At 44.4% G+C, this 12,007-nt stretch overlaps 2 protein-coding genes across 3 annotated transcripts; one reads left to right on the top strand and one right to left on the bottom strand.

The window, feature by feature from the left end:
• Window positions 1,228-6,326, top strand: LOC8061614 (solanesyl-diphosphate synthase 1, mitochondrial). Of its 2 annotated transcripts, none has more exons than XM_002438807.2 (12): window positions 1,228-1,529; window positions 1,855-1,947; window positions 2,784-2,864; window positions 3,026-3,097; window positions 3,218-3,349; window positions 3,424-3,510; window positions 3,903-3,974; window positions 4,292-4,377; window positions 4,552-4,684; window positions 4,790-4,879; window positions 5,323-5,421; window positions 5,770-6,326. In XM_002438807.2, exons 1-12 carry the CDS (start codon window positions 1,359-1,361, stop codon window positions 5,947-5,949), a joined length of 1,296 nt encoding a protein of 431 aa, XP_002438852.1. In that variant the 5' UTR covers window positions 1,228-1,358; the 3' UTR covers window positions 5,950-6,326. The 2 variants fall into 2 exon arrangements, with proteins under 2 accessions (XP_002438852.1, XP_021305998.1); XM_021450323.1 differs by having other exon boundaries at window positions 1,466-1,529; window positions 1,852-1,947.
• LOC8083209 lies at window positions 6,394-8,267 on the bottom strand. Its single transcript, XM_002437402.2, has 2 exons — window positions 7,313-8,267; window positions 6,394-7,173 (listed from the first exon to the last, which is right to left on the bottom strand). The coding sequence occupies exons 1-2, from the start codon at window positions 7,771-7,773 to the stop codon at window positions 6,594-6,596; spliced, it is 1,041 nt and encodes a 346-aa protein (XP_002437447.1). The 5' UTR covers window positions 7,774-8,267; the 3' UTR covers window positions 6,394-6,593.

Here is a 12,007-nt window from a genome sequence, read left to right as displayed (position 1 = left end):
CTTTCACCTGCTAAGTCTAAATTTTACCCGTCGGGTTACCCGTACCCGTACACGGGTAGAAAAATGCTCCCAAACCCGTACCCGCGGTTAAATTCTACCCGACGGGTAACCCGCATGCGATAGTATACCCGAAAATTACATATAAACATTAGACATTCACGCGCAAAAATAAATCATTCTAAGCCTCCAACAAGTTACAAACTAATATTCATATAATAACATCAAATTCATATATATACTAGGAGAGTTTAGTTGGATTTAGACCAAATTCATAGATTACATAGGCTAAAATAACAAGGGTGGCTAGTTATTTTGGTAGGTATCTTTTACCCGCGGGTAGGCGGGTATGGGTAGTATACACCCACACCCATACCCGATGAGTATAGGATTTTGCCCAATAACGTACCCACGGTAGAAAATTCATCTCATACCTGTCTCTTTATCGGGTAAAACCCGTCGGGTACTCGAGTTTCAGGTAGCCGTTGCCATCTTGAGCTACTACGCGCTCATGTGAGCTTGGCCGCCTTGAAATGGACCTTCATTGCATTTTTTGGGAGCCAAGAGAGTGAAGGGAATTTGTATGTCACACATCTGGCTGAAAACTAAGCCAAGTGAATCAAACAAGGTAAGTTGTAGCTGAAGAGCATGGCTAAAGGATTTTGGCTCGTATCAAACACGCCCTTGGTAGAGATAGTCTAAACTATCAAATCAAATAAGTCCAATTACCTAAACTATCAAATCGAATAAGTCCAATTAACATCTTTGGCGCGTGACATGGGTGTGATTGTGTGACAAAACCGCTCAAGGTATATAAAAAAAAACAAACTTACCAAAGTTGCAAATTTAGGCCTTGTTTAGTTCCAAAAAATTTTGCAAAATCGACACTGTAGCACTTTCGTTTGTATTTGACAAAAATTGTCAAATCATGGACTAACTAGGCTTAAAAGATTCGTCTCGTCAATTTCGACCAAACTGTGCAATTAGTTTTTATTTTTATCTATATTTAATACTCCATGCATGCGTCTAAAGATTCGATGTGACGGAGAATCTAAAAAATTTTGCAAAATTTTTTAGAAACTAAACAAGGCCTTATACCATATACCAAAAGTAGTAGGAAAAACATGTGTAAAAGTCCCCTCGTGGGCTTGGGCCTTTGCGTGCAGGCGCATTCCACCACCAGACGTGGCAGAACGGGCGCATCCACGTAACTCTCCTCTACGCCACGGGTGGGGTGGGGTGGCGCCTCCGTTCCAAGGCCCCCAAACCGAGCGGCCGCCGCCGCCCTCCCTTTCGTCTCTGACTTTTTCTCCAAGCTCATCTCCCTCCCTCCCTCCCCCGATCTCGGGAGCGACCGAAGCATGTCGTGGCGGTGGGCTCTCGCGCGCCGCGTCGCCGCGCTGGCCGCGACCAGCGGCGGCGGCGGCGGTGCGGCCCAGGCGCAGAGGCTCCTGCCCACCTCGTCGGCCGCCGCTAGCACTGGCCTCCTGGGGCGGCACCACATGCCCCTCGCCTCTCAGATTCGGAGCAAGGTCCACTCCCCCGTTCCCCTCCCGTACCTTACCCTCTGCCACCGGTGCCCTGCTGGATGGCGCTGGCTGGCGGCTGAGCTGCCAGGCACCGCCCGCTATGTGTTTGCGTTAATGCCGCGCCCCGTTAGAAACTGTGCGGGGGTCGCGCTCCTGCTAGTGATCGCATTCGCGCTAGTTTGCCCTGTTTAATACGCTTCCTAGCCCCGTTAGTCACAGGGGATACCAACCGGTCCTTCATATGTGGCCGTATTGTACGTGGTATGGGAGACGTCTGGGTTTTCCGTTGTGCTGATACAGGCTCTGTACGTTTTGTATCGTTTAGTAGGTGGTTGGTTGCAGAGGAGCTGCTCTCGTGAGCTCCAGATGGTTGCATGATGCCCAATACCAGGTTCGCCAGGATGGGGCTTCAAGAGCTCAGGTACTTGAGGCCTTATCTTTGTAATCATTCGTTTTGGGCTGCTCATTAAGCGTGAAATGATCACTTTGTGGCTTTTTCTTTCTTTTGATTTTGATAAAAGGGTTAGGGTAGGTCATAATAATTAACAAATAAAGTATGAAATGATGGTCGACGTATAAATGCAGAATGCAGAACGTAAGTCACTGGGCTGTCACATTATTCAGTTGACTGCGGCTTGTTACTATTACATCTCTTGTCTGTAGCTCTGTGGGTATCCTTTTTCTAATGCACTGTCACTCGATGGCTTCTCATCGTTAGCCTATCTTGGATGCTACCTCTGCACATTAGTATCATATGAACATGCTTCGATAAAGATTGTCATGGACCCAATATGCTCCCTTTTTGAAGAAATGTTGCTCCTCCATCTCCAGATCAACAAAAAGGATAAAATGTCTGTCAGTTGTTAATATGCAGCCAGGTACTAGGATACTGTTCCTAGTTTGACTAAACTAATACGACAAACAACACAGTATGCTCTGTAGATCATCTGAAACTTGAACAGTGCAAATTGATTTCCTTTTCATCATGTAAACTGTCTTATTTGATGTTTCCAGGGACCAAGTCTCTTGCCTTTGGCAATTTACCATCATGTTGCATGGACTTAAAAGAAAGACAATAATGCTTTGATGTTGTTTTGAAATGAATCAAAGATTATCTTATCTTAACCTGTTCTGAATATATTCCTCAGTTTTTTTATTTTGTTTGAAATGTGAAAGCTAGTGAAGGACAATATAATGTATTTGTTATTTCTTGATTGTAAGATAGTCTGAAGTGTATTAGTTTTCTCGTGTTCTCAGGAACAGCAAGATCCATTTGAATTGGTCGCCGATGAGCTATCACTTCTTGCAAATAGGTTACGATCAATGGTGGCTGCTGAGGTCAGTAAGCAGTTAATCCTGTTCACCAAAACTCATCCAGTCATCTTTGTAGTACTCCTGTGGGATACTGGTAGTAAAGATGATTTGATGCTTCATTGATCTAGCGATTGCCAAAAAATCCATTCTCTCACCCCTAAGGTGTTTCAAAATTACATTTCCAGGTCCCCAAACTGGCATCAGCAGCCGAGTACTTTTTCAAGGTGGGAGCAGAGGGAAAAAGATTCCGACCTACGGTAACTCCTCAATTTCTGGATTATTTTTTGAACGAATGACTACATTGTCATTTATTCTTGGTTGTTGCCTCTTCTCTTCCTGATCTTTTGTGTCTCTAATGCTCTAATTTGTATTGGCAGGTATTGTTGCTCATGGCATCAGCTCTGAAATTCCCTTTGTCAGAATCAACAGAAGGCGGAGTTCTCAGTATATTGGCAGATAAACTCCGCACACGGCAACAGAACATTGCAGAGATAACTGAAATGATTCATGTTAGTTTTGTGGCTGTCCTTCAGAACGACACATTGCTATTCTATTTTTTCCTCAATCTTTTTATCTGCTGCAGGTTGCAAGCCTTCTGCATGATGATGTTCTTGATGATGCTGATACTAGGCGTGGCGTCAGTTCATTGAATCTCATCATGGGGAACAAGGTATTCACACGTGCATTATACTAACTGTATCACTCCCGTGCATTGAGGCTAACTACTTGAATAGTTTGAAGTCCAAATGAAAAGTTTTAGCTTCCAGTGAACTGGTATACATTCGTGCTCTAGCAGGCAAATAAAAGCTTCTACATTTGGTTCCAGGTTAATATGAAGTTAGGATATTTAGAAATCCAAATATTTTGATAAGCATTAAATTAGCTGGCGCTCTCATCTTAAAGTTATAGAATAGCAAAAGCACCATTCTTTTTGTTAAGGCAGCAGTGTTAAGATATGTGTTCTCAAAACTGCTTTCTCTGTGGTTCTCTATTTCTAAACTGGAGAGTTTTCTACAGTTGAGATTGCCTGACATCAGTATTGATCGAATGTTCTGTCTGCAGCTTTCTGTGTTGGCTGGTGACTTCCTGCTGTCTAGAGCATGTGTGGCACTTGCAGCACTCGGGAATACAGAGGTAAATTGGAATGTCTTATTCATTTGTTTTTAGCAATCTTCAAGAATAGGCAATTTGCTTAGTTTATTTGATCTTCTGATCTGAAGGGAAATTACAGTTGTTATATGCTATATCAGTTGCTTCTATGGATGCCATTAGACTCAATTCATGGATCTCATTCATGCACTTGTTCTGATCTTAAATTCTATATCCTTGGTATTCTTCTGTAGCATAACCATGCTTATCTTGTGCTGTAATTCTAGATCTATCCTTGTGGTTACCGTGCCCATTTGCAAGTTGTCTAGCACCACCAACTGGTTTCTACCTTGCCTGTGCAGGTGGTTTCTCTAATGGCAACTGCTGTAGAACATCTAGTTACTGGTGAAACTATGCAGATCTCTACAAGCAGAGAGCAACGACGAAGGTTTAATGTGTTCTCTCTATCATGGTCTTAGTTGTTAGTGAGATCAAAAAAATTATGCAAAGAGTTGCAGTGTGAAATTCTTGCACATTTTTTTTTTACTTTTGTTTTACTCTGTTCTGTCCATTTGTCGATGTCTTTATTAGCAAATTCTGACATGGATTCTTACAAATGCAGCATGGAGTACTACCTGCAAAAGACATACTACAAAACGGCATCATTGATATCAAATAGTTGCAAGGCTGTTGCTATTCTTGCAGGGCACACAGCTGAGGTCTCGGTGCTTGCATACGAATATGGTCGAAACCTGGTTTGTAAAACATCTTTGCATTACCCATTCCTTTTCTTGAATTCATTTCCTTACAAGCTAATTCTGTAAACTTGGCGACAGCTTAGCTAACTTGGTGCTATGCAGGGTCTAGCCTTCCAGTTAATTGATGATGTTCTTGATTTCACCGGCACCTCTGCATCCCTTGGGAAGGGTTCATTGTCTGATATTCGCCATGTGAGAATAACAACCCAAGTTTTTTCATTCTTTTTACTTTGCAGTGACTCAAAATGTAATCATATTTGTCATCTGAAATATACATTTATCTTTCTTTAAGTCAATATGATATCATAATAGTTTTGGCAGACTTCATTAGGAACTTATGGAAGATCTATAATTTTTTTTCTGCCTTGTGTTAAAAAATCTTCCTTGGTTAATATGCATATACTGCGTCATCTAGCACAAATTGTTTTACTGCTACATGTTTGTTGATGTGTAGAAAAGATTATCGTTGTCTAGATTAGTATATAATATAATGAGCTATGTTGTTCATCTCTCTGTGGTAAGCCTACTGAAATTAGATGTGAGATATGATTAGGCTAAAGCTTTTGTATCAACACAAAAATCACAATTTCTGTTTGATGGCATATATCTATTATATAATGGTATTCACTATGCAGGGAGTCATTACTGCCCCCATGCTGTATGCGATGGAGGAATTCCCGCAACTACAAGAAGTTGTTGACCGGGGTTTTGATAATCCTGCAAACATTGAAATTGTAAGTAGTTATTTTAGATTGTGAGCAGGTTTCATTTTTCATTGTTCATTTACCTATAAAATACAGTTTCTACTGGTACAATGCAACAGGCTTTTTATTTGGACTTACTTGAATAGTTTAGCTGGATATTGAGGAACAGCGTAAATCATTTACTTGATCTCTGGCAGTTGTTATCTCCAAATATTATTGGTTCTCATAGCTAGCTAATTGCATGTTGAGCATTTAATTGCTGGATTTAGCATCACGTCATTGCACACTTCAAAGTGCATGTTTTCTGTAACAGCATTAATAGAAAACAACAGGACAGGACCATAAGCTTAATGGACTACTTTCTTCTTTGAATTGTAGGCCCTTGACTATCTCAGGAAGAGCCGTGGGATTGAAAGGACAAAGGAGCTCGCACGAGAACATGCTGATCGTGCAGTCAAGGCTATAGAATCCCTCCCAGACAGTGATGACGAGGATGTCCTGACTTCAAGGCGTGCTCTTATTGATATCACAGAGAGAGTCATCACAAGGACAAAATAGCAAGGTGTTTGTCGTTCGCAAGGTGAATGGAAAGCTGAACCTCGCCTCAAGGCCTAGTGTTCCACTTGGAAAATTTTGTATACTTTGGTTCATTGCATTCTTTTCACAGCCAAACCCCAAGTTTTGTGTAACATTGCTGAAATTTAGGATTAAGAAATGGCCCTGCATTTCTGGGAGCTCTAGTGGTTTTGGCTGCATGTGGCAACAAAATATATATGCCACTGACTGCAATGATCGCCAGATATTGTGTAGCCATATATAATTGTGGGAGCATTGCACCCCATATACGAGAAGGATTGTTGACTCCTGTCAAGACTCAAGATAGTACCCATATAGTATCTGTTAACCATTCCCTCTTCAATAAGAGCATTTTGACATCTTGTCTGCTTATGATCGATATATAATGTGCGAACTGAAGAGTCACGTTTTGTCATCTTTTCTGTTTATATGAGTTTTGATCGATATATAACGTGCAAACTGAAAATGTATTCAATCTTCCATAATGAATGAAGCGTTACAAAATGTTGGTCCTGGTCACTAGGTGCCTATATATACTACATACAGTAGAATGTTGCATAATTACATAGGCACGCCATGAATTGACGGATCATCAACGTTGTTGATGTTTTATCCTGATCGTCCGGTTAACGGGCCTGGCTCCAGAATCTCTCTTTGGCCCATGCAATCGCCTCATCCACCGCAGCGGCGCCGACGCTGTCGATGTCGTCGCCGTCGTCCATCAGCAGCGGCGCCCGCTCCCTCACCTCCATCACCACCTCCTCCAGCCGCCGCGGCGTCCTCGCCAGCGGGTTGGTGAAGAGCGACGACGACGTGGCGGACGGCGGCGAGTAGTAGTACCCGTAGTCGGCGCCGGAGTAGTCGGTGATGGTGGTCTCGGCGGCCGGTGACCGCGCGCCGCGTGCGGCCTGCCGGAAGCTCGGCGCGTTGCTGCTGGTCTCCGGGTTCGACGTGAAGCAACAGAAGCTGCTGCCCCCGCGGTGGTTCCGGTGGTGCCGCGTTGCCGCCGCCGACCCGCCGCCGCCGGCTCTGCCGCTGTTGTGGTTCGACCTGCTGCCGGCGGCCTTGTTGGTGTCGCCGCCGTAGTAGTAGCGAGCTGCCGGATACGCGGCCGTCGAGCACGTGAAGCTGCTCTGGTACTCCCCTCTCGTCGACGTCGATGACGGTGGCGACGAGTCGTACCGCCGCGAAGGGATCGTCACCGGCCTGCCATGACAAGAACGCCACGATCATCTTTAGCGCTAATGATCGATGACGAAGGCATTTTGTAACGCACGACGCATTTTTCACGTGCTTCGATCGTCAAGCTTTTGCCACGCACGATTGTCAATGAGCTCTGTCCTACCTGAGCCTAGATGTGAACGAGGAGAGCGTGGCGTCGACGCGGCTGCCGCCGGTGGCTACCGGCCGGCAGAAGCCGGCGGAGGGGAACTCGTCGGAGCTGACCGCCGACGATGACTTGGACTTGGACCTGGACCTGGACCTCAAGTGCCGACGGGCGCCGAAGATGTCGTCAAAGAAGCCCTGCTCAGTGGGCACGGCCGCCGCGCGCCCGTCGGGGTACGGCCGGCGGCAGAAGGCCTCGGCGCCACCGTAGCTCGCGTACTGGTGGCCCGTCGGGGAATTGTAGTCGGCCGCCTCCCCGCCGAAGCTGCGGAGGAGCACGGTGCGCGGCGGCCCGCCGTACACGTCCCGGAAGTCGTCGGGGGCCAGGCTCTGGTGGCCGCCGGCTGCGGCGGCGTGCTGGTCCGACGACCGCTGCCGTGGCAGCACCGAGCCCATCGTGCACCTCCACGACTCGTCCATCCTCGATCTCTCTCTGGCTTATCTGCGAGAGAGCTTTGTGTGTGAGAAATGGAGGGTGGTGACCTTTATGTGCAAAGGCGATCGTTGGAGCTATATAGGCAGGCCAACAAGCAGGAAAGCTTGGTGCTTTTGTTTCGTCGTATGCATGTGTATATATACTAGTACTAGCTCAGTCTGCATGTATCACTGTTTGTTTGCAGGTACAGAAACGGTACGAACAAGTACTGTTAGCATCTTTTCAAATTGCACATGTTGATCCCCAACTAATTCCTGATGTAGGGATTAAGCTGAACTGTTTCTGAAACTGGTGTTTTATTTTGCCTCTGGACTCTGGTGAAGTATTTCTTCCCAATAGTTTATTATACCATACCATACATAAACATGCATGGTTAAATGTAGCCAGTCAAACTTTGAAAACCGCATGATGAAGTACTCAAATGGCGACAATCATGTGTAACAGCTTGCTAATCCTATCACATGCATGAACAAGCTGTTGATTCATATATATATACCACCCTGCATTGATGCATGCATACTGAAGGCTGCTTTAAATTAAGTCGTTACACCATTGTGTGGCTACCGCCAGCAGGTAAATAAATTGACAGGTTTTGTTTTATGTTGCTTAGCTGTTGGTGTAGTTTAGGATAAGATAGTTAGATGAATAATGATGTGTGCAACAGGTGAGTAGCCAATGGATTGATTGGCATTACCTTTTGGAGAGGGGAGGGAGGCATGTGATATGGGATGATTATGTTCTGCTACCCTCTTTGTAGACAGAGCATCATGGTGGTTGATCCATGGCCTCATTCTTCCAATCTCCTCACTCTTCATTCTCATGTTTTTTTTTAAAGAAAAATATACTCCCTGTTCCACTTCACACTACTACTCCTTTTTTGTTTTTTATTTTGGTGCTTTTGCACTGTGGCACTCAACTATGTTACGACTACGATTAGAATTTAAATGTGCTAACGAATAATTATCTACCTGAAAGCTTAACAGTCTAGGACCAATCCAGTGTTCATGGAAAAGGCTAACCAGGCAGAGACAGATCAAAGTGGCTAATCACTCTAGCATCTCAGGCAATGAGGCACCTTTTCCTTTTTGGACCAAATTAACACCAAGCATAGTCTGTCTGCCTCAAGCCCTCAAGTTTAAACAACACTAGCAACTTGAGGCACTACAACTCAGGAGCAGCTCACGATTAGGCTGCAAATCATGTGGAGTGTGCTTAAAGCTGTAGCTTAGGGTACTAAAAGTGAGCTACAACTTGCATTGTGACTGCAGATGCCACATACATCGTGCATGTTTAACAACTCCAGAAAAATCTTGGCCAGAATCACATGGATGTTTATTTAATTTACTGCCCTGAGAAGAAATCCCAGATCCAAATCCAACTGTGCCTCCCTGCTGTATGTATGATCTATGGAGATCATGCTATATCTCCATGGATCCACAGCAGCTCAGCATGTACCTAAAAAAAACTATCTGCACATCAGAAAATATGCAAAGTAGACATGCAGGTGTGTCAGCTTATTTCTGGCATAAAAAACCGAGATCCTTGCTTCTCAAAAGAACATCTTTTTTTTTTTTTTTGCTGCAGGGTGCAGCCTGCTGGACCCCATTGTGTTCTTCCTATGATCAGTCAGTCAGTCACAAATTCAGAGCATGCAGATCAGGTATGCCTGCTCATTCATTGCCCATGATGAATCCCAGTCAAATGTCGAGCTTGACTCCATGCGCATGCATGCACTTTGCAGATTTTTTTCATTCACGGACAAAAGACATTTCAAGAGTGAAAAATTGAGGCTCCATACTAGATCAAGTGCGTTAGTAGTTTGTTAGGGTAATCGATTGGTCTTGGCGGCTATAAATACGTAGCCGCATCATCACCTGTAATTAATCAAGCAGTGCAAGAAGAACTGGCTCTGAGATTCGTGCTTATGCTCTGTCTGAACTCAGAAGGCTCTCAACATCGAATAACAATGAATAAACAAGCTCAGTTAACGACGACTTAAAAGTTAAAACACTGATGATCTGGTAAAAATGTGGTTATCCTTTCAGATTCAGGTAGGCAGCAGCAAGAACAGTGGCGGCGTAGCTCTGCCACTGCCAGCAGCCCAGCAGGCATCTGCTTCTTGCAGTTGCAGGGGAGCAGACACACACAGACAGGCTCAAGGACGGGAATGATTCGGTGTCCCACAAGGCGCGAGCAGGCCAGGCACGAAACGATCGGAGCGAGGGGGGCGGCGGTGATGCGCATGATTCGCCGGTGTCCCCCTCACCGGCGGCAAAAGCTCGCGGCGCCAACATTTGTGCGAGCAAAGGAGGAGCAGCGCCGCGGCAGCCTGCTGGGGCTTTTGTTCTCAAGCTAATTTCCTGAAAAGAAGCGTAAAGAAGCCGAGCAGGAGAGCAATCTACGCAAAGCGCCATGATAACCACTGCAATTTGTGGGGGCGTCGTCAGTCATGGAGCTAACTAGCTTGTGAAGGTGCAACATTATAACCAAAAGATGAAATCTTTCACTAGAAATTTAGACGAAATCTTTCACTTAAATTTTTTAAAAAAACAGATGTGCATGCATCTATGACTCATCTCTATGATTTTTTTGTTTTTTAAAAAAAGAGATATAAAAAAGGGGGGAAAGGGAGGAACATTTAGGTGTGCATCTTCAGGTGAGTGAGACACTGAATATGCCTGCAGAGGGGATTCAAATCTAGCTTTGTAGATTGTTAGTGATCCTTGGAGAACATGTCGAGCAAATCGGCATACCTGTTACGCAGCTTTGAGAGACAAGCATCATGATGATGCACCACAAACTAGCAACATGCATTAGTGGCAGAGGAATGGAACACCATGGCCCTTTTTGAGCTTCTGATACCTCCATCGCAAGCATGCATGTGGACCACCACACACCAGCAATGTTTAGAGCATGCAGAGGGGTAACCACCACACCAGACGAGACGAGACCAAACCGTGCCTGCAAATTGCAAAGCTTTCCAGGCTTTAAAAGAAGCAAGAGCTCAGCTTTACACACATGTACATGAAACCAAATTACACCTTTCTCCTTTTTCACTTTTATGTATAGATATGCTTATACACATACTCATCATAAAAGAATAGGCGGCTCTGAGCCTCTGACAGCCCAAATGCTAGAGGCTCATCCTGAAATTGGTGCTGGCGGCAGTAACTGAAGAATTCATGCCAGACAATGAAAGGATATAAAGCTATATGGCCTGCTCCTCATGCTAACCTCACATTTCGTCCAATCTTGTGCATGCTCTTGTGCTCTGACCCAGTTTTGCGAGATTAGTTTAGTCAGTTTGGTTCCCAAATTGGCACTAGAATTTCATACGAGATATGACAGCAGGAAGTGAAAGATCCAAAACGCAGCTTTTGCCTTTATATTAGGGCTTTCTGTGCAAGATGCCTTCGTGAAGTTCGTAGCTTTATCTTCTTTAATGGTGTATGTGCAAAGGTGAGGCAGAGTTGTAAGACAAGACCTAGCTCATGTGAACTTTGTAAAGTTCATGCATCGGCAAGAGGCAATATGGATGAAACTTTAGTAGCTAGTAGGCTATGTTGAAAACCATGGAAGGGAACCATGCATCATGTGGTGATTCATGAGACGAGACTAGACACATTTCGAAGAGATTCGAATTTTTGAAGAAATGTTTTTTGAGAGAAACTAATTTTGATTCTCCTATGAAACAAGTTATAAACGATAATGATACTCAAAATCATCATAAGGTTATAAACCAGGCCACTGCCATCACGTGGCAAGTGACATGGCCGCTGGCGTGGCAAAGACGTTACAACAAATTGCATCGTCATAATTCTATTTGGGTAGATTTCAAAGGCTATTTTATTTGGGCTTGGCCCAACTAAATTATGGTATGAGCTAATTTATGTACCCACCATATCATTTCCGCGTAGTCCAATTAAAGGTTCATTTTGAATCGGGCCAAACCGAATGACATTGCTTGTGGCCCAATCCAATTGTCACATGATAATCATGCCCATAATTTGACATAAGCGAGAATTATGGCCCACAACATGTTTCCTAAACGCTAAACGGTCGGCCACTTACTGTTCAGCCATTATTTAGACTAAATAGTCTATTAAACAAGCTAAACGTCCAATTAAACAGGCTTACACGATGTTTAAAAGTTCAAATGGTCGTTTAGGTGAACACCTAAACTATAGCCAGTCACTGAACCCATCGCACCGAAAGTAT

Source organism: Sorghum bicolor, chromosome 10, assembly GCF_000003195.3.
Source record: "Sorghum bicolor cultivar BTx623 chromosome 10, Sorghum_bicolor_NCBIv3, whole genome shotgun sequence".
Taxonomy (NCBI): Eukaryota; Viridiplantae; Streptophyta; class Magnoliopsida; order Poales; family Poaceae; genus Sorghum; species Sorghum bicolor.
The sequence above is the reverse complement of the archived record's forward strand: the minus strand, read 5'-3'. Positions and strand labels throughout refer to the sequence as shown.

What these genes read in the sequence shown, in the direction of transcription:
- LOC8061614 (XM_002438807.2), top strand. Translation starts at nt 1,359, where the DNA reads ATGTCGTGGCGGTGGGCTCTCGCGCGCCGCGTCGCCGCGCTGGCCGCG. An exon ending in ATGGGGCTTCAAGAGCTCAG is followed by an intron (nt 1,948 to 2,783) that starts GTACTTGAGGCC and finishes TCGTGTTCTCAG; the next exon opens with GAACAGCAAGATCCATTTGA. An exon ending in AGCAGAGAGCAACGACGAAG is followed by an intron (nt 4,378 to 4,551) that starts GTTTAATGTGTT and finishes TTACAAATGCAG; the next exon opens with CATGGAGTACTACCTGCAAA.
- LOC8083209 (XM_002437402.2), bottom strand. Translation starts at nt 7,773, where the DNA reads ATGGACGAGTCGTGGAGGTGCACGATGGGCTCGGTGCTGCCACGGCAG. An exon ending in TCGTTCACATCTAGGCTCAG is followed by an intron (nt 7,174 to 7,312) that starts GTAGGACAGAGC and finishes TTGTCATGGCAG; the next exon opens with GCCGGTGACGATCCCTTCGC.